The 21,952-nt window shown below is 46.5% G+C and overlaps 1 protein-coding gene across 1 annotated transcript; it reads left to right on the top strand.

The window, feature by feature from the left end:
* Positions 1-1,229: 1,229 nt before the first annotated feature.
* Positions 1,230-20,265, top strand: prrc2a (proline-rich coiled-coil 2A). Its single transcript, XM_071527491.1, has 18 exons — positions 1,230-1,308; positions 3,650-3,801; positions 4,999-5,176; positions 5,722-5,827; positions 5,961-6,018; positions 6,125-6,268; positions 7,183-7,433; positions 7,996-8,084; positions 8,488-8,639; positions 10,099-10,201; positions 10,560-10,776; positions 10,988-11,080; positions 11,311-11,899; positions 12,604-12,869; positions 13,044-13,383; positions 13,714-13,939; positions 14,283-17,062; positions 17,093-20,265. Exons 2-18 carry the CDS (start codon positions 3,687-3,689, stop codon positions 17,404-17,406), a joined length of 6,021 nt encoding a protein of 2,006 aa, XP_071383592.1. The 5' UTR covers positions 1,230-1,308; positions 3,650-3,686; the 3' UTR covers positions 17,407-20,265.
* Positions 20,266-21,952: the final 1,687 nt, after the last annotated feature.

Consider the following 21,952-nt stretch of genomic DNA (forward strand, 5'->3'; position numbering starts at 1 on the left):
ATTTCACTCCAGTCCCGTCTTTGCCCTGCATGTCCTAAAGTGCTGTTGCTAATAGGGCGATTTCATAAAACCAGTGGCATTTGCATGCATCTTGACAATATTGGCAGCAACATTTTCAGGAAAATCTACAAGAAAATTATGAAATGAGAAGTTGAAATTTCTCCTGTAAACAAGCATTCAAAAATTACCTTGAATTTTGATATTAGAAAACCTTTCTGTAGACGTATCAATGCTTTTTGAGAATGTGTCTCCCAACAGGCCTTTGATGAATTTGATCTTAGCATATAGCAATTAAAATGTTGAAATAAGCTCTGATTTTGTCATGGTTACAGCCATCTGTTTCTACTCCTATGCTTAGAATGTCTATTTTCTAACTTAACATTTGTTTACTGATTTAATTCATTCAAAATATTGCCAACCGTGAAGCTATCCCCTTCACCTCCAAGCCCTTTGACTTTTGCAGAGCTAAAATAAGGTTTTGTTGTTGTTGTTTTTTACCCGCCTAACACCTTTTCATTAAAAATGTATAACTAACTTAACATGGTATTGTCAAGAGAAAGCAACTGTTTTATGTCTATAGTTAATTATTTATTGCTCTTAGATTACACCATATGGTAAAAATATCTGTCAAACTATACTTTTTATATTGTATTGAATTCCTGATCAATATCATGTTGTGCTCTTATGTTTCCATCTAACTAACTTCTTAAAGCCAATATTCTTCTTCTTTCAGCCAGATTTCAACTCTGTTCAACTGTGGTGCAATGACTACAGAAGGTCTATTAATTTTCATAACAATATCAAATGCAAAAACGCACAATGTGTACGTTTCCGCATTAGCTTTACAAACGTGTCTTTCTGCATGCCTAAATATGACTAATTCCCATTATGAAATGCACATGAATAAATCAAAAACTCTCAAAGCCTTTTGATTTTTTTTCCTTCGAGGTCCCAAACGGCTCCCATCTCTCGGAATTACCCAGTAGCCGTTGACGGCTCTTTTGGTGACGGATCGAGCCCACTGTAACATTTTTCTTTTTCCTTTTTCATTTGTTTTGTGGAAAAAAGAAAAGGGGTACAAGTAAGCCGCTTTATACAAATGTTTTTCAATATCCCGTCTTCGGCTTTATAGTATTAATCAGATCTAGTTCGGGCTTCTGCATAGCCAAAGAACTAGCAGACTTCGAGGTCGGGGTAGCTAACGACGTTAACGTTGCTAGCTGGGTCACTTGCTAGAAAGCTACGCGATAGCATAGCTAACCTCATTATTCTGCGATACAACCTCGAGACAAGTCGGGACAAGACCAGGTCAGTGGCTGGCAAATTTTGCATGTTTTATGCAAACACCGATTCGGTTACGTTGTGTTGAGCGAAAATGATTACCGTTAGCTTTAATGTAATATGAATTTAGCCTGGAAAATGTTTTGTGGGGGTCCAGTCTATATGTTGGAAATGAACTGTTCCTTGGTTGTTGTTAGCTAGCTAGGTTGTTGGTTAGTTAGCCTAGCCGGGCTAACTGGTTGGCTATTGTTATTAATGTCAGAATATGAAATTCGCGTGTTTCGTATTATTCTATGAATTATGTAACGTTTTCTAGTCACATGAGTAACTGTTTGTAGAAATAGTTGGTACCTGACGGTAGCTACCTCGACATATAACGTAGCTAAGTAAGCTAATAAGTTAGCGGATAGCAGGTTGCTTGCCTGAAAAGATCCAATGTTACATCTCAGCTGGTCGTGTATAACGCCAATACACAGTGGATTTACGTTTCCATATAGTAAGAGCTCATATTTATCAGATGGGGATTTTACCGGCCAACATAAGGAGTCACAGCATGTGTGTATTTATGCCCTGCATGATAAATTGGTAGTTAACAGCGTACGTTGGTGAGTTGGCTTACAGCTACCCAGCCGGTCTATGTAATATGCATTGGGGCCTATCTTCACCGCCATTTTGTTTTGTTCTCCTAAAAAATATATTTTTCTGTGTTGTATTATGCTTCTGATGGGCGGCATGTAATCAGTAGTGTCTCATATAAAGGCCCGATTGCGATGTCAGTATTATACAAAAAAACAACCGCTCGTTGAATTGAAGAGCTATGAGCTAACGTTACCGCAAGGGATTGAAAATGCATTATGAAACATCGCAGTCCCCCTCCCAACGTGAATATTGAGGCCCTGTATTAGCAAGCTAGTTAGCACAGCAGGAAAGCTAGCTAATGTGTTGGCAACAGTCAACAGTTTGATGTTTATGTTAGCAACGTCCTCATTGAACGTTTTGTACGATATTCCTTCGTGTCTGGCTCGTTTCCGTACTGCCGGTGTATGTTTCCCGAGCCAAGGACTGCCGTGTATTAGTGGTCATTGCGCATCGTTAGCCATAGCTTTACAAGGCCCCTTTGTGGTGTATTGCAGTCACGGCTTGCTAACGTAGCTGCCCCTGTTAATCCCCATACAACATGTAGTTGGCCAGCCATCCCACGACCTAATTTCCTAATCTCATCGGGCTATTGAAGCACAGTGCGGTGCTGCTCGGTAGTCATTGTGTAGGCTAAAACTATTTGTTGCTTGGTATATTTATTTTCGGTGACTGTGTGATGTGTGTTGCCAACATCATACATTGTGTAGTTACAAGGCTTAGTGCGCAATAGTAGATTTTCCGCTTTACATTGGGTTTTAGAGCTGTTTTTTGTGTGGCCATGATTTCAAATCTGTCTGTTTGAATCCGTTGGCGTGCCTAAATATGGATACGTCAGTGTTGTTTATCTCGTTCCTGGTGTAAGCCTTGTTACAGCTATCCTTTCAGTGGACTTGTTGTTCAGGTGTGCCGAAGATTGACAAAGCAATGATGTCATGTGATACCATTAATTGTTTCAGTTTACCCAATTATTGAAATTTTGATTTGGACAGACTACTGTGATGCAGAACAAGGTGACACAATACTGAGCGCCATTACTTGAAAGCCTATTTATAGCTCTAATGTTATTCTTTTGGTCATGAACCGTTTGGATTGGTTTACATCAATTTCACCGCTTCAAAATGCCAGTGAATGAAATGACTAATGGTTTGTGTAGCATCAGATGGCTAGGAGAATCATCTGTTCTCAGTAATCATGCTTAATGGGAGATGGGTGGGGTTGGGGGGAGCAGTTTAACCTACTGGATATAGCCAAATCATTCTGAATTGGACAGATGTCAGCCCAGTGTGTTTTATTGATGTGCAGTAAAATGGGTTCAAGCAAAAGGCCTGGCAGTTGCCATGGAGGCAACCCTTTCTCAAGGCGAAGCATAGAAGAATATCATTTATAATGTGTCACCATGGCAACCATGGTTCTGCTTTTTTCTTTCTTTCTTTGGTACAGTGTTTCCTGTGATGAGGTGTTCAGTCATGCACTGTTCCAAGTCTGCTCGTCTAAGTGCTAAATCATATCACAAACACCCAGGGGAATCATCATTTAGGCCAAACCCCCCTCCATAATTGTCGGGGCCACAGCAGAAACATTCAGGATATTTCAGTTTTGCGGGATATTCGTAGGGTATTTCTGTTTGTGCTGGTTGTTTAGAATCTGTGCTGGCCAACTCAGCACATTTACTCTCACTTTCCATGTATACCTGGTGTCAGATGTCTTTCTCTTTCTTTCTCTCTCCCAGTCTCAGGGCTCACCATACTCAATGAGCGGACAGCGCAATGTCAGAGCGCTCTGGGCAAACTGCAAAGGGGAAGGATGGCAAAACCAAGTATGCGTCTCTCAACCTGTTTGATACATACAAAGGAAAGAGCCTTGAAGCACAAAAGCCTGTTGGTGAGTATCTTGATTTTCTCATGTCCAAGAGTTCATTACATGTCATGATATACAATCTATGGGATTTGCCTTGCTGTCTGTCTTCCAGTAACCCAGGGTATTAGTTTTCAAAATCGGATGCCTTGCCGGTTACTTTAGCATTTTTGCCAGATGTTTTTGTTTTTGCCGCTGACTGTAACAATGTAAGACTGGTGTTAATTTATCAGATGTAGCCTAAAGAAACAGATCAGCTTTGGTCACAGTTGGATTTACCCGCTGGCCTTTTGATTTAAAGTGGCTGACTGTGCTGCGTTGTGTCCTGCCACCGAGTGCTCCAAGTTTGATGTATTAGCTGACTGTCTCTCTAATGGCTCTGGTGCTGATTTCCAATGCAGGAAGTGGATGATATGCTACATTTCTCTGCTGCCTGACAACCTGGTTTTGCTGATACTCTTGTTGTTATCATTCAGAGATCAGGGATGTTTACCACCCTTATTTATAGGTCTTTACGGCTGTCTGGCAGAAAAAAATAAACATTGTCTGCTAGAATGCTACACTGCTGTAGCCAGATAGAGGGGTATAGAGACCTGGAGGGTGAATGACTCCTGAGCCTTGCCATGTCAACCGAGCCATTGAGCCTGACCTGAGACAGAGGCTCACTTGTGGACGCATTTTGACTTCAGTGCCGAGTCCCCAGTCTATGTTTTATTCAGGAGCTCCCCACCAGATCTAAGCAGCTGTCCCCGTTTCCAAAATACAGACTTCCCCCTCCTACATAGTGAGGCCATGTACTGCTGTGGTTTCTCTCAGCCTCCAGAAACAAATGAGGGATTGATATTCAGCACAGATTCACTTTTCAGAAGGTTTACAGCCCTGAAACCAGAGAGGGCTTTTCCATGCTTCTGCAAGCATTAATACTCTTCTATTAGCTCTAAGTAAAATGAGATTGCTGAAGTTTTTTTTAAATCATGACTTTGCTGGTAACTTTTCATAATCCATATTCATAAGAATCATCTGACTGAAACTGCCTGGCCCCAGGCCCTGTTGGATTGTTCAGCATTTTAATTGTATATCTAGCAAAGGAAGCAGCGACCACCATTTCTGTCCTCAGGCCCCTCCTCTCTCCCAGTGGTTTTCATTGGTGTCAGGTTTCAGTGGTCTCTCTCTGTGCTAATGACGTCTTTTCTCAATTACCTCCCTTTCTCTTCCCCATATCAGTTCCCCCCCGCCATGGCCTGCAGTCTCTTGGTAAAGTTGCCTCCGCACGGCGTATGCCACCCCCTGCCAACCTGCCCAGTCTGAAGGCGGAGAACAAAGGCAACGACCCCAACGTCTCGCTCGTTCCCAAAGACGGCACAGGATGGGCAAGCAAGCAGGAACCAGCAGACCCAAAGAGGTAAGTAGCCCCCCGTAGCCATCCCAACACACACACACACACACACACCAGTTAGACTTGTATCTGTTACAGTTGCTCCAGATGGTCGAGAACTGCATTAGGATGTTGTTATGTTGCTGAAGCTATCACAACATTTTTATAAGTGAGAGGTATACATTTTGAAATGTTTCTATGGAGAGTAGTCTTCAGTTAGTGTCATTGTTGGGTGTGTGTGGAGACATATTTTGAGTCTTACACATAAGGGGAAAAAAGATCCCACTATTACCACTTTTTATTTGCTGGAGTGTTTTACCGGTTAAAAATGTTAATTACCGCCTAATGGAAACCCGACCGTGATATTTTCTTTGTCTTTATTCTAAAGTTCTGCATGGAAACAGAGTAACACACAAACGAATAGACTCTTAGCTCAGTAAGTGTTTAGAGTACTGGCATATCCAACACTAACCCAACTGCTGTTTTTGTTTCTTTCTCGCCTTTTCTCTCCACTCCCTTCTCCCTTGTCTCCTTTTTGTCTCCTCTGTTTCATGCCTTCCTTTTTCTCTCAGTACCGATGTATTGTCAGCACCGCAGCCGGAATCGCAGCAGCCTGTGGTTTCACAGATGCCTGCACCGACCCGCCCGAGAACCCCGCCAGCTCCAGAGGTACCGACAGTCACAACAACAAACATGAATGCCGAAGCACACTGCAAGTTAATGACACACTTGGAGGTTTATAATGGCTGACATATGTGGCGTTTGTCTCTTTGCGTGTCCCTCTCAGGCTCTGGCCCCAGCTTCAGCCCAGGCCGCAGGGGCAAGGTCCTGGGCACAGGCCAGTGTTACACATGGAACACAAGGGGATGGTGGGTCTTTCTTTCTGTGTTTTTCATGAATTTCTTTGGAATGACCTTCTAGTTACACATGTTCCCCACTGTGAACAACATCCTCTTGTACTCTCCCCGTTTGCAGGTGGAAAGGGATCAAACCAACCGTCGCCATTCTCTCGCGAGGAATTTCCCACCCTGCAGGCGGCTGGCGACCAGGACAGAGCTGGCAGAGAACAGGGCACTGCAGATCAGTGGTATGGGCCCGGACCAAGCCTCCGCCCCCAGAGTGAGTAACGCCTACTTAAGCCTAGGTCAGACTAGACGATTTTAACACAGATTCTTAACCGATTATTTGTTCCGTCGCCTAGTGTGAACAGCCTCCTGACCAGACTGCAGGCGTTAAGTTTGAACTGCCCCTAGTTGAAATAGTCTTGTAGTCTGGCCTAGGCTTTAGTCTCCAATAATCAATCAATCTGTCCAGTTAATTGAGTCAGCCACAGTGAGACACTTCACTCCTCTATACTGTACGCTATCAAAGTTCATCACAGTGTATAGAACTTGATTTTCTATAAATCATATGTTTTTTAGCTGTATCTAATGCTGTATCTAATGTGATGTGGCGCGATCTTTTTATGATTGTAAAACATCACATACTCTAGCATTTTAGAATAAAGCACACTGCTGTATAAGTAGTTCTTTTGTGTATATATGTAATATGTTACAAGCTACATTTGCCAGTGGCTCATTTGATAATGTTATCTAGCGAGCCACATAGCCCAAAATCTGTTGTGTGTTCTCTGTAGAAGTGAACAGGGCGCTAGATCAACTAGCGAGTCAGAGAGCTGGGCTCACATTCAAATTAACTGCTAATTAATTGGGTCTGTACATCACCACCACAATTGTGCCATGGTACTGTACAGAATCTGTAGGTGTTGGTTCTGTTCATTTTATGCTAAGATTTGCAGTGCAGTGTACTTGACAATGCAAAAAAAGAAGAGAAAAGAAATATCTTGCAGCTGTAGACTGAAGTTTGTCTGATGAACATCCACCCAGAAGATGAAGTATTGTAGAGGTTGCTCTTACATTAAGTGGATGTGTTATGTTTCTAAAGTAATGGGTTTTCATCTCTGAACTCATTCCATTAACGCCCATAAACCATATTGACCTCTGTGTCCTTCCTTGCTTTCCCTCTCTCCTCAGACGTTACAAGTTGGCGGGACGGTGGGGGCCGTGCCCTGGCGCCCACCCTGTCTGGGGAGGGGGTAGCGGAGGGTGGCGGTGGCGGGGCTCTGGTGATGGAGGGGGTGGCCGGGGGAGGCCAGGTCCCCCCTCAGAACCCCCAGTCCCACGGGCCACCTAGGAACCCCCCAGCAGGCAGCCCCGCCCTGCCCCTGCCGCAGCCCCCCGTTGGGCCTGGGTTCCCCGCGTACCGAGGGATCATGCCTCCCTTCGTAAGTTTGCCTCCTCGCTTTTCTGTCTCTTTGTCTTCAATGTGCCTTTCCTTCTCCTAGAACTGTGCTGCCAGCAAAAAAAAAATGTTAACTTTCACTTAATGAAGATGTCTTTTTCCATAGCTGTAGGACTTAATGCTATGCAACGCATCCGCAGAACTCATTTAAATACTGTAACATTTGTGCACAGATGGAGTGCAGAATTTGCCAGCGCTGCACTTTCTGATTCTAAAGATTGTTACCTAGTTTTAATGAGCCCTTCCTCTTTGAATGAATGTACGACTCAGCAGAGGAGTTGGTTAACTAGCTATGGCACGTCAAGGTGCCTCAGCTAGGTGCCAGACTGTCAGTGTTTTGTGTGCTCACTACAGATGGGCCTGTAGTCTTCTTTCCACTGGGATAGCAGCGCTCAGCTGTCAGTCAGCTGTCCATAAACATGACTCTTAACTACAAGTTACCACCACTATTCTTAACACAACTCCATCTCTCTTTATACTGTACTTGGTGCATGAAGAATTGGTATCTGAACCTGCTCTGTTTCTCTTCTCTTGCTCTCTCCTAGATGTATCCTCCCTATCTGCCCTTCCCGCCCCCCTATGGTCCTCAGGGGCCCTACAGGTACCCGCCACCTGGGGAGGGGCCTGCCCCCAGGTAAATCCCTTTGTATTTCTCTCTAATGAAAACAATTTTGTGAAGCTAATGATTGAGCTGATTTGATGTTTTTCTCATATTGGCTTGTGTTTTGATGCAGTGCAACACTGCAGTGTAACTATTCTTCTGCTCTCCTTTCCAGCAGAATAAAACTCACTCTGAATGCAAATGAATTAATAGGGATATTTATCAGATATCAATCTGATTTATCAGATTTGTATAGGCTTTTAGGGCTCACAAGTTCCATTCATTTCTAATTGAATCCCAGTTTTCCTGCCTTTTTTGCACTGTGTCCTATGTTTTTAGCTGCGACCAGCAGCTCTATAGCTCGCTATTGCGAATTCGCGCTTGTTTTTCTGTATCTTCATCACGTTCCTGACAACAAACCTCGTCCTCCCTCCAGGTTTTCTCGTGGGCAGGGCGGTCCTGACGGGAGGCCTCAGGGCGGTCCACGTGGCGCAGGTGGAGAGGTGGTGAAGCGCCCCTCCATCCTGAAGCAGGACGACCTGAAGGAGCTGGACGAGCTGGACCATGATGGAGACGAGGGTTGGGCAGGTCAGAAGATTTCCATTCATGGATATACAGCTAATTTGTACACTTCGGATTATAATTTTCTATTCAGTTAGAGTGTAGTTCTGGCATGAAAGATCTGGCAAAACTAAGGTACGCTCTAGCTTTTAAAATATTTAACCCCAAAAGACACAAGCATAAAGTAGCATTCAGGTCATGAACTTATTGATTAACTCAGTTTTATTTAAAAACAATAAAAAATCTGATATAATCTTATAATTCCAAGATCACAAATGATCAAATGACAAGAAAAATAGGCCCATTAGACCTGTCTTAAATGCTCTATTATGTGCGTCCAAGAAATGTTTTAATAAGTCTGTTGCAATAAAGTGAAAGTAACAAAATATCAGAACGGTACCAGGTACCATATTACCTAGTACCTGGTACTTTTTTTGGTAGCACCTCCGTCGAGGTTCCAAGCGAGCTGAGGTGAGCTGAGGCGATACCAAAAGGTGACGTGAAAACACTGCAGACTACTGATTGGTCAGAGAGAATCGTCATCGCAACATGGGACATATGCTAATGTTAGCTACCAGGCTAGCTTACCCTCTTGCGTCGCCTTGAGCAACCAGAGAGCAGTCTGTTGTCTTGCTGCCTTCAGCCTCTTCTGAAATAAAATCTGTTTCCTTGCTTTGACTAACAGCTACATACCGAGAATCAAGAACACCATCCCTTCGATATCCTCCATTGTTGCTGTGTGTGTCGCGTTTCATGCAGCGTCGCTGCGTTGCTATGACGACCAGTTGTGGGGGGTGGGGCACATTGAGGGGGTACTATCTGCAGTGGAAAACCAAAGTGGTACTACCAAAAGCGAGTAGAGTTGAGGCGAGGCGAGTTGAGCCAGTACCATGCGGTGGAAAAGCGGCATTATTGAGCAGGATTTAAATCTTTGCACATAGATTGGTTGTGTCTTTGTGTACATGACATTCATATGGAACAGAAAAAATAAAGTTTATGCTTACCATTAGTGCAGAATGTTGACTATAGCTGTACTGAACTAGCACTTAAAAGGTCTTTTTTGTACAAGGCAGTGTCGGAAACCAGCGCTGTTAATTTTTCATGATGAAGAAGTACACCAACATACCTTTCATATCCAAGTGCAGTGCATGATGATTTAGTGCTTATGCTGCTAAATGATTTAGGAGGTGATGATTTAGCGGTAGTGGGTGAGATTGATGCTGCCTAACGCATTCAGATGTATTCTGCATATCATGTTTCCTGCTGAGCCAAGCAGAGGGGTCCTGGCCATTGCATAGGTCTACCGAGAGGAGGGGGGGGGGAGGGAGAGAGAGATCAGGTTTATCAAAGTGGGAGAGGAGTTAACAAGTGTCCATTGTCCCCATGCAGTGAATGTATGTTTATTTGTTTGTTTGTTTTTATACAAAGATGGCAATGGTTCAAATCCATTCCTTATGTCTGTTTTTTGTTTTTTGACTTTTAACAGGGGCACATGAGGAGATTGATTACTCCGCCAAGTTAAAGTTCAGCGATGATGAAGGCGAAGAAGAGGGGGATGAGGAGAGGACTGAGAGCAAAAATGGCTCACGGTATGTGGTTGATTCAAATGATGATTATGATCTGTCAATGTCAATCATCAGTCAATTATGATCAAGTGAGATGATAAAGAGAATGCTTTTTGTCGACTTAAAATTAAAATGTAATCTGAATAGTGACTGTAAATTTCCAACTATCTATAGTATGTTTAACCAACCGAGTAGAGCGCGTACCATGTAAGGCTCAGTCCTTCCCGCAGTGACCCGGGTGTGAATCTGGCCTGCGGTCACTTGCTGCATGTCCTCACCTCTCTCTCTCCCATACCTTCCCGTCTATCTCTCACACTGTCTCTATCTAATAAAGCATAAACATGCCTAAAAAAAATGTAAACAAACAGGATGTGTTATGAAGTTTTTCTTTTTTTTTTCTCTTTCTCAGGGAGCAGCAGAGGTCCCAGGATGGCCCCCCTGTAACCTCTCGCTCTCGAGCCTCGGACAGCAGCGGGGACACCCGTCGCACCCCTCCCTCCAACGCTGATGACGGCCCCCCACCCCCCTCCAGCAAGCCAGGATGGGCCGAGGAGGGAGGTAGTGGCTGGGGGGGCCAGGGAGCACCATCCAACTACCAGGTAGCATGCTGAACAGCAACAAGGTGTTGCCCAGACAGGATGGAGATTCCAAAGATGGAAATGCCAAACGTGACGATAGACAACAAACAGTTTGTACAAACTGTAAAGCAAAGGTTTCTTTGAGGGCAGAGATGTGTCAGTGTATGTGTGTGTTTTTGTCAGTGTAGTTTATTGTGGTGGAGCCTGGCTAACTGTGTCTGCCTGTATATAGGGGCGCAGGCCTGGACTGGGTGGTCCTCGGGAGCAGCCCTCCCCCCCACCTGGGCCGCTCCTTGGACAAGGGCCCTACTCCTATTATCGACAGGTAGATATCTGGATAGGGCCTCATAGATAAGCCATTGCTGTCATTCACTCATCCACCGCCCTTAGACCGTTTTATATATAGTTCATCTTTAGAAAAAAAAACATGTATGCTTTTTCCATGTGATTATTACAATTATTGTAATCACTGGTAGAGCAACAATGACATTGTTATCAAGAGGGTTAGTTACTCGTAATGGAGTGTGATGTTTTTTTATAATGTGCTCTTCTCAGGACCGGCCCCATAACCAGAGTGCCCCTCCAGGCCCTGTGAAGCCCGGCCCCTCCCAGCATCAACCAGCAGCGGGAGGCCCCACCCCTCCCCCCCAGGCTGGCCTGCTGGCCCCAGGGGCACCAGGGGCAACAGGGGCACCAGGGGCACCAGGGGCCCAGGGGGAGGATGAGGATGAGACTTGGCGTCAACGCAGGAAGCAGTCCTCCTCTGAGATATCTGCAGCTGTGGAGCGAGCCCGTCGACGCCGTGAGGAGGAGGAACGTAGGATGGAGGAAGAGAGGCGCGCCGCCTGCGCTGAGAAGCTAAAGAGGCTGGACGAGAAGCAGCAACAGCAGCAGGGCAGCAGCGTGGGTGGGGGCAGCAGCAGCAGTAAACCCCCCAGCCTTGATGGGAATTCCACAGCTGCCACGGCGGGCAGCCCCAGTCCATCTCTGTCGGCCTCCGCCTCCTCCCCCAACATCAGCCAGCCCCCGTCCCCCTGTGTGGACCCTGAGGAGCCCCCGGTGCTCACCGTCCAGCCGGGTCCAGGTCCTGGAGCCAGTGACAGGCAGCGGGCAAGCAGCAACAGCAGCTATGACTCCAGCGCAGGTGAGTTTGTCAGTTACAGGTGTGAACAGTGGTGGCTGATGTGAATCATTTTGAGCATTGATATGGCTGGCTTATTTCAGCTTTCTCAATCTTTGCTGTGCTAAACATGACAGTCCAAATAAAGGCAAATTTATGGTTTCTGCGGTGTGCCCGGTGTTCGCGCTGTTCATGGCAAGACCGTTCTCTCTGCAGAGGCACAGCATTTCATGGTAAATGCGGTAGCAGCGCAGTGTTTGTGGAGAGCGCAGGATCTCCTCCTATTGTCAGTTTTTGCCGGTTGTCAGCTGTCACTTGGCTCGATTAGACTTACCTCCCTGGTAACCAACTAACATAGCAACCATTAACCAATCATAGCCTCTGAACTGACTGCGGCATTTGCGGAGGCCTCCGCAGAGTTTCATTTTTTGAGAGGAGCGTGGAGCTCGGTGCGGACCCTCTGCAGACCCCCTGCAGAGCTCCGCGCTCGCCGCACACACCCTCCACACCTCGAACACCGGACACACCGCAGAAACCATAAATTTGCCTTAAAGCGTCCACCTCTTGATTAAAGCCCCCTGATTCAACTCTGTATTTGTATTCAAACTCCTTATGACTGAAACATCATGATTAATTAAACAATTAATTGGCTTAGCTTAATGGATTGCTTTACACCTACCTTCACAAACACTGTCTGAAATATTGGTACACTTTCTTTCCTGGTTTAGATGCCCAGCCGTGTCCCCAGCCTCCTGTGCCCCAGCCACAGCAGCCCCCTCTGGAGGCACCTTTACCAGGAGAGAGTAAGGAAGAGGCCATGGGCAACACTCACCTCCGTACTGGAGGAGGTGGAGGTGGTGGAGGAGGAGGACTGGACCCAGTGAAGATTGAGAACATGGGAGGGGGAGCAGGTCGTCAAGCCAGTGGTCCCCCTGGTCAGGGATACTCAAAGTACCAGAAGTCTCTTCCACCACGTTTTCAAAGGCAGCAACAGGTTAGGATTTGTGTTTCTGTATTGTTGAAGTCTTATGTCCAGGTTGTGCTTGTGTGGTCCTTGCTACTTGGCTACCAGCACTGGCATACCTTTATTGATGATAACGGTAAGTTTGCTTGATAGTCTAATACATCCTCAATGCTATCTTCTCCTGTTCCTATTTTTTGTCTTCAGGAGCAGCTGCTGAAGCAGCAGCAGCAGTGGCAGCAGCAGCAGCAGCAGCAGCAGCAGCAGCAACAACAACAACAGCAGCAGCAGCACAGCCAAGCGTCCCAAAGCCAGCTGCCCCCCCAGCCCCAGGCTCCACAGGGTCCCTCCCCAGGTTCTACACCGCAGCCTGGACCCGGACCCAAGCAGGGCGGACCCCTGTATCAGCCCAGCAATATGGGTCGACCCCCGCCCCTGCCAATGAACTTTGACCCTCGCTGGATGATGATGCCCTACATGGATCCTCGCATGATGCAGGGCCGCCCCCCACCCATGGACTACTATTCTGCTGGCATGCACCCCTCCGGTGAGTGGACATGACGTTATCTGTGAGAGCTGATGGAGTGCTTTGAAGAGAGATAATGCCAAAGCTCTATGCCCAAGTAATAATGACAGAATACAATAGTGGCATCTCAGAGAAAATGGGTCAAATGTTAATGTGTGGTGGGCCAATGTGATCGCTAGCGGGCTTAGGTGCATACTGTGTGGTCACCATGTTGAATCTGGTCCATGAATCGTCGTAATCTTTTTCCACGCTATACTGTACAATTGATCAGAAATGCAGATGATACAATTCCCATCACACAGTGTTTTTGTCTTTTTGTATCTCTTAAAAATAAAAACCTCTGTGTTACAGGACTCATGGGGCGTGAGCGGTCTGATTCGGGGGGTTCTGGTTCAGACCCCTTCGACAGGCAGCAGCAGCAGCATCCGGGTCACCCTCATCGTGGGACCCCCCCTATGGATCCAAAGCTGGCCTGGGGGCCGGAGGTTTTCCCTGGGGGAGGAGAGGGTCGAGGGCTGACCTCCCCCCTGAGGCAGAAGCAGGTGTTGGAGGAGGACGATGTGGCCAAGGGGCCCAGGTATGGATACAGGAGTTGGGTGCAGAGAGAGCTTTAACGTGCAGATATCCCAGGTCAAAAGATCTGTCTGTATTTTGGGATGCATAACTCCCATTGATTGCTAATGGAAATTTTGAGTTCTCTTTTCTGCTTTTATTTCCTGCCTTTCCTATTTGATCACATCTGTTATATGTATTGCATTGAGAACCACATTTGGAACTTCGGTACAGCCCTATATATGGTTGTAACACAAAATCTTGCGCATGATGATAAGATATCCATATAATGTATACCTATGCTCTAATATTGAATTACGATTGTATTAATTTACTTCTGTATGTTCTTTCCATTTTCCTTCTCATAGGAGTGACACCCCTCCACACCGCATGCGAGAAGGAGGACTGGGCCCCATCCAGCAGCCCAGCTCCAACTCTGGGTCCAACCAGACCCCACCTCCAGTGGGCACCCAGGTGGGGGCCCAGGCAGGCACCCACCACCCCCATCACTATATGGGTGGGCGGGGCAACTACAGCAACTTCCCTGATCAGGGCGCCAGGATGCCCCCCCACCAACAGCAACAGCAGCAGCAGAGGGGGGGTGAGAGGGGAAGCCAACAGCACAGCTTCACCCACCAGGATGAGGGGCCTCCCCGGGGGTCCCAGCAGGGCCAGATTTGGGGAGCCCCGCACCCCCACTATGATCGCAACGGTCGAGCAGACCTCTCCCCCATTGAGAGCAACTCTCACCTTCACCACCATCACAGCCACCACCCCCACCAGCCCCACTTCCCTCTCCACCCCCACAAGCCTGAGAATGGCCGTGAGAGGGGTGGTGAGGCCCCTGCCAAGAAGGGCGACCCCTCTCCCCCACTCCACCAGCCCTCTCTCTCATCCTCCTGCTCTTCCTCCTCCTCTTCTTCCTCTGCCAGGGAAGATGGAAGTGGCAAAGTTGCCCTGCATCACCACCCATCCCAGAGGGAGACAGAAGCTGGCATAGGGCACAGTGTCAGTGAAAGAGCCAGTGCTGGTAGTGCTGGCAGTAGCAGCCATGTGAAACAGGAGAAAACAGGCCCAGCATACGCTCCCCATTCCTCCTTGACCTCTGGCCCACCTCTCACTCAACATGGCAGCCATGCTCAGCCTCATCAGCAGCAGCATCCCCATCCCAAATCTAACCAAAGAGGGGGACGGGAACACAAGACAGAAACCCAGTGGGGCCCACGGCCCAGCAGCAGCAATACAGGGGTTGCCTCTTCACATGGCAGGAGGGCCAACAACGCAGGAGCAGGTGGGAACTCCCGTGGAGGAGAGGACTCCTCCAACACTCCGTCAGACCACAAACCCTCCAGCCAGACAGGAGGCAGCAATGCTAACAAGAGGGCTGGCCCCATCAAGAAGCCAGTGCTGAAGGAGATGAAGAGGGAGGGAGGGGAAGTTGAGGGAGGAGAGAAAACAAGCGTAGGTTCTGGGAAAGATAAAGAGCAAGATGGCAGCCAGGCCACCTCCACAAAGCAGGAAGCCTCCTCCGTTTCCCAGAACACATCGGCTCCATCTGGTAAAGACGAGCCCGTCCAGACAACCAAGCCCAGGAATGGAGGAAAAGAGCGGTCCTCAGGAGGAGGTGGGGGAGGATCAGGTAGAGGGCCTAAAGATGCCGACACCACTTCTTCAGGATTTTCAGGCTCTTCCTCCAGGAGGGAGAGGGACCGCTCCTTTGAGAGAGGAGGCGGCACCTCCTATCACCATGGAGTCTCCGCCAGAGGCAGCAGAGCCAGCCGCGGACGAGGGGGAGAGTTCTATGGGCGTGGCCGTGGTTACCGGGGCACCTACACGGCCAGCGCTGGGCCCAGCAGTAGCAGTCGAGGCAGAGTGGGCGGCAGGAGTGGCAGAGACTACCGCTCATCTGCTGCCAGTGGCTACCATCAGGAGTTCAAGGGTGAGGGGGCTGGTGGCAGGCACGGTCAGGACCGGTCCCAGCACAACCCAGCCCGCGCCAGGAACAGAAGTGAAACCCGTAGCGAGGGCTCAGAGTATGAGGAGATCCCCAAGAGGAGGAGGCAGAGAGGTTCGGAGACCGGCAGTGAGAGCGGAGCCAGTGACATCGGTCACTCAGACAAGGAAGACACCCGGAAACCCAATGCCAAGAATGGTTCCGATAATGCCGGCGCCGCTGGCAGCAACAGCGCTTCGTCTGCACCACCCAGAGGTTCCCAGGCCCGTGTCTTCACCCCTAGGGGCGTGCCCTCCAGGAGGGGCAGGGGTGGAGGCAGTGGAGGGGGAAGCATCTACAGGAGCAGTGGCAGTGCAGGAGGAATGGCTGGAGGACACCGGGTTGGAGCCGGTTCAGCTTCTCACGGCTGGTCTTCCAAGTCTTCGGCCTCATCCCGGAAGCAGCAGGCCCCGCCTCAGTCCTCTGGGCCCAAAGACACGGGCCGCGGAGGAAACGGCGGGGAGAAGAAGGACAAGGCAGCTGATGGAAGCCAAGCCCAGAGCCAGGGGGCCAACCCCCCTCAGTCGTCTTTACCTGCTGCCGCTCCTGCCACTCAAGGCTCCACTGAGAACGGAGGGGTTGTGACTCAGCAGTCTTCAGCCAACTCCACGGCAAACTCTGGAGGACCCAATGCGCTCCCTCTCTCCGGCGGCCGTGGGTTCCCTCCCAGCGGGTTTGAGCGGCCTCCTAGACGTCGCCGCCACGGGCGTTCCCAGCATCAGCAGGACAAGCCGCCCCGCTTCCGGAGGCTGAAGGAGCGAGAGAATGCCGCACGCATCAACGGAGGAGTGGGGGTCATTGGGGGAGGAAGACCCTCCTCTCCCTCCCTGAATTCAGTTCAGGACAATGACGTAGCCCCCGTCTCTGCTCCCATCACAGGCAACGCCCCAAATGCTAACCACAACGCCACACTAACAGCCAACAGTAACAACAACAGCAGCAGCGGCGGTGGGCATCTCGGCAATGTAAACAGCCACCACCATCACCACTACAACCAGGGCAACGCTGGGCAGACCCACTCCCAGCACCACCACAACCACGGAGCCAAGTCCCCCGACTTCTCCAACCAGAACTCAGACCAGGCCAACGAGGAGTGGGAGACAGCCTCCGAGAGCAGTGACTTCACAGAGTTCAGAGAGAGGGAGGGAGGAGGAGGTGGAGGAGGAGGAGGAGGAGGAGGAGGAGGCGGGAAGTCGTATTCTTCTCACCATCACCACCACCTGGGGAGGGGAGGCGGGGGTAGCGGAGGAGGAGGGGTGGTAGAGCGAGAGATGACGGGAAAAGAGTCTTCAGCAAACAAAAGAAGCTTCTCCAGCCAGCGGCCAGGAATGGAGCGACAGAACCGGAGGGTCAACGCTGGAGGCACAGGAGGAGGAGGAGGAGGGGGTGGAAGAGGCCCGCGAGGCCCACCAGGCGGGGGCGGCGGCGGAGCCGGGAATGGAGGAGGCAACCGTGGAGAGAGGCGCGGCAACTGGCCCTCCCCCAAAAATAGGAAGTGATGGAAGATTTCAGAACATTTCAGATGAACCCCAACCCCCCATTTAAATCCACCTTCTTGCATCTTTATCCCTCTTGATCATTCTCTCATCTCTTATCTGTTCTCATCCCTTAACATATTAGCACATTGTACAGTATATGGAGACGGTGTTCACGTTCACTTTAGCTGTCCCGCCGCCGCCTCTTCTCCCTCTTCATCAATCTGCTATCTACCGTCCGTTATTGTAAATTCTCCCTCTGTCCCCTGTCTTGCTCCCCTTTTCAGTTGTGCCCCCCTTTCCTTCCCTCAACAATCTCACCCCAGTTGGATTCAACAGACATGTGCTTCTCTAAGCATGTTGTTTTGACTGAAGACATTCACACAAAAGAAATCCACACACACTTGCATATACAAGCACAATATGACATCTTAAAACACATGGAACACATACGCAGTCATGTGGATGCAGTGCAACATGAAAATGTGGTATTGAATTGGCAAAATATTAGATTGGGCTAATTTTTATATTTATGTACCTGTGTATATTTCTACCACACTTTGGGCTCGGGTGGTATTCAGTAGTGCAGTTCTGCATCACCTTCCCTCACAAAGGGAGGAGAGTGCAGTTTCTTCTTTTAATGAGAACAATTGTACCATAAGATATTTTGTTTTTCTTTGTGTTTTTTTTTTTTTTTGGCCTCATTTGTCAGTTCAGTTTCAGCCTCTCCCTCCCTCATGGAAAAAAGTTAGGGTGTGTATTTTTCCTCTGCAAAGCAGGTCATTAAAATACCTTTTTATTCAATCCCCCAATCCTTCCTCCCTCCAAGTTTTTTTTTTCCTCCTGAAAAGTACATCTCTGATTACTGTGATAACAGACCCATTGAAGTACTACTGCTCACCCATACTTGCATTGATTTGTCTCTAATATCAATGTTTCTGCTGCTTGTTCAGATAGACGGTGTGAATCATCCCCCCCCCCCACCAATTGTTGACCTGCTCTATGACTTATCATTGCTCTTGGTTGGTCCTTTTAGGAAATAAAGGCTTTTTCGGCCTCGTGGTAGCATCTTTACCTGCAGAAGTTCTGCACACTGCAAAAGTGGAAGTTTCCCCAAGGACGATGATTTCCCCCTCGCTCTTCTTCTTTTACCAAGTTTTGTTTACCCGATGAAGACTGAATTGATAGCTTGATGGCTTTATTTTAACAACCATTATTTCCTCAATGACTTCCATTTTTTTGTATTGGAAACATTTTTTTCTTCCTCAAAGATACTTTCAGCTGAAATATCTATCTTGTTAGGAGAAAAATGAGTTCTAATGAAAAATGTAGGTCATGATAGAATAAAGAAAAATGTTTGAATATTTACTTTCAGAAAATAGTTTATGCTTCAATAGATAATTGAATACATTCTAATAAGCACTCCTTGTAGTATAACAAAAATCCATGGTTGGTGTTTTTACTTTCTTTTTTTTTTCTTTGTGTTATCTTATTGAGCAAAGTTACACATGATGCAACAGGACTGGTACTCTGTCTGGGCCCAGAGTACTGAGATAGGCTGTCTGAGTATTGTACTATTACACCCACCCTGCTGTCCCGCCTGCAGGGGTGCACTCTGTGCTCTTTTGGAGACTCCTTTGACTTAGAAGGACTGGCAAGAGCTCCTTGTCTGAGGAAGTATTTTCAAAGTGTAAGTTTTCAAGATGGCCGTTTCAGTCCATGTACAGTAGCCCAAACAAATTGAATTCAGGACTACGCTGAAATGGTGGCAAGCGTCCCGCGTCACCTACTACTGTTCATCACACGGTTTCCAAATATTCATTTGCAACGAATAATGCTGACCTCGAGTGTTACAGGAAATCTCATTGGATTGATGTAGGCTTACACTTGTAAACATATGTATCACACAAAGACACAAAATGGCACACAGCTTGAAAATTACCGGGGACAACATCCGAGATGAACTAAATATCATTTTAATCTCATCTGCATCAATTCTGTCACTGCTGTAAGTTGGGGTTTGTTTGTTTACTGACAACAGTTTGAAGATCGGCTCTGGGATGTTGTGAGTAGGGCATTTGATAATGTGTATCTGTGTGTATGTGTGTGTGTGTGTGTGCGTGCGTGTGTGTGCGCACGTGTGCATTTTCTGGCGTCTGTATAATAACTTGGGAAGGGGACAGGAGGGTAACATGAATGGCAAGCACTTTCTGCCTTGTTTGCCCACTCTTGATTTTAACCAATATTATTAGGACGATTCTACAGTTTCTCTTAAATACATCCACGTATATATACATTCAACTGTGTGTATATGTTCATCCCAATGAAGAACATGCAGTGGAAAACAGTTAACCAGTTTCTTTGTGTGTAAATTTAAACGTACACTCTTACACAGGCAAGTGAAGTTGGATATATTTTATTTTTCACTATGACTTCTAAGCATGAACACATCCATGGGTGCAGCTTGCCTTGCCTGTTACTGGTTATATATTGGTAGCCATACACTTAACACTGGCTCAAAGAGTCCTCCATCCCTCCTTAACTCCTAATGTTGATGTGCGCATATTGTATGTACCCATGTTAAAAGAAAAAAAAGTAGTGTATTCCAGAAAATTACTCAAAGATTGTACTATATTTCCAGCATTACCAAGGTACCTGGAGTGGTTCAAGCTGTTCTAGCATTTATGGTTTATTAATGGAACCGTAATATACACACATGTATGTATATTGGTATGTATCTAAGTTTTGTCTACCCCAACTTACATTCCCACAAACAAATGTTGCCATTTTTTAAGTTCAAGGGAGCAATGTACAAGCAGAGAAGTGTCTTATTATAATAAAATTATACAGAGAAAAAAAGTTAAATAAACTTCTTTTGTTTTAATGGAAAATCTTACTGCGTGTTTCATTCTTGTCGGGTAGATGAAGTGGAATATTTTGGCAAAGTCAGACGAGATGACTGGAATTTGTTCCAACATGTATTTTACCTGAGGACACACAGACCCGTACACACACATTTCATCACAGAGGTTAGGGTGCAGGCTTGCCAACTGCAGTACTTTTCCACCTGTGCACAGACATAAGAAATGCCCGTCTTTAAACCAGACGTATTATCAGAGTATGTTACAATCTGTATTTTTAATGATAAAAGATCAATACATTGAAAAATATATTATTTTCTTATATAGGCTAATATATAGTGACATTATGGTTGTATATGGCCAAATATATTAACCCAAGACATATCAATCTTATAGATACATTACCATCACCATAATATGGGCTAGTGTCATTAATAAAATGCTTATACAAAGGCAAACATAAACACCAGACATTATATAATTTTATTGCAGGTATAGGTTTGGATACAGGGTTCAGTTCCAGGAAGATTGTTTCATCCATTAATGAACAGACAATAATGGCCAGCAAGTAAAGCACTTTTGTCAAACATGTGCATGGGATTGACACTGCAGTCTTTATTGATAACCTTATTGTGAATTATATTAACATGGAGACAATAAACCTGGATAGAGAGAGAGAGGGAGATGTCCAAAGCCACTCAAATAGGATTATTCAAAAGCATGATTATAATGGTTTTAATGTGATTTACATCAATGATCCAAGTTGGTGGCCTCAGAATAATTCTACACCATCACAAAATAAAAAAACAATTGAAAAATGAACCAGCAACCCAGTTTACAGTTATTAAAATGAGCTGTTCTGTTTATATGACTGATTTTAGGAATCACACATGGTCAGAAAAAACTTTTTGACTGCTTACTTTAGAATATAATGAAGAAGTCAGGGAGACGACGGGTATTTTCCATTAATGACTCATTAATAATACTGTAAACCAGTGATTCTCAACGTGGGGTCCGGGGACCACCGGGGGTCCTTGAGGGGGTTCCAGGGGGTCCCAGGCAAATTGATGAATTGTTAAACTTCACCATTATTTCATTTACAAGAAGTTAACACACTTAGAGAATGTAGAAGAATGACTGTTTTGGTCATAGTTTCACTGTTATCTCTCTGCCTACAATACAGATAGTCATGGAATTCTGGAACAAATCATATCTGACAATACAAAATATTCCCAGATTTGGGTCTGAGAGACAAAATCTCATCAAATGGCGGTCCGTGGCTCTAATGTGGACTAAATTAGGGGTCCTTGATATGAAAAAGGTTGAGAATCACTCTTGTAAACCATGCACAAAAGCCATAAAAAATCCTTTAATTACTAATTACTCTTCATGAATCAACCCATAAATAGATTCCTTAAAAACCCATGATGCTAACCCTTACTTTTTTAAAGCTATGATATGTTTTGGATGGATAGTGGATAATTAATGTTTATGTAATGGAGAAATTAAGGACATTTCAGGGATAAAATGAAGGGTTTTGGTTTCGTAGTGGACTAGGTAGAAGAAGTAAAACCCCAGCAGGTAGTTATTTGTTCTTATTCTTGCAGATTCTGCTGCACTGGCGACTCTGCAGGGAGGAAGATCATGGGTCCGGCCTCACTTGACCTCCTTTTCAAATATGGATCAGACTGGGAGTATGGCGGGATTTA

This window comes from Centroberyx affinis, unplaced genomic scaffold (assembly GCF_046629955.1).
Source record: "Centroberyx affinis isolate AG114_WGS23_722 - 3 ecotype Tasmania unplaced genomic scaffold, CSIRO-AGI_Caff_v1 ptg001542l_1, whole genome shotgun sequence".
NCBI lineage: Eukaryota > Metazoa > Chordata > Actinopteri > Beryciformes > Berycidae > Centroberyx > Centroberyx affinis.

What these genes read in the sequence shown, in the direction of transcription:
- prrc2a (XM_071527491.1), top strand. Translation starts at nt 3,687, where the DNA reads ATGTCAGAGCGCTCTGGGCAAACTGCAAAGGGGAAGGATGGCAAAACC. An exon ending in GAGAGCAAAAATGGCTCACG is followed by an intron (nt 10,202 to 10,559) that starts GTATGTGGTTGA and finishes TGTGTTATGAAG; the next exon opens with TTTTTCTTTTTTTTTTCTCT. An exon ending in TGCTGGCATGCACCCCTCCG is followed by an intron (nt 13,384 to 13,713) that starts GTGAGTGGACAT and finishes TCTGTGTTACAG; the next exon opens with GACTCATGGGGCGTGAGCGG.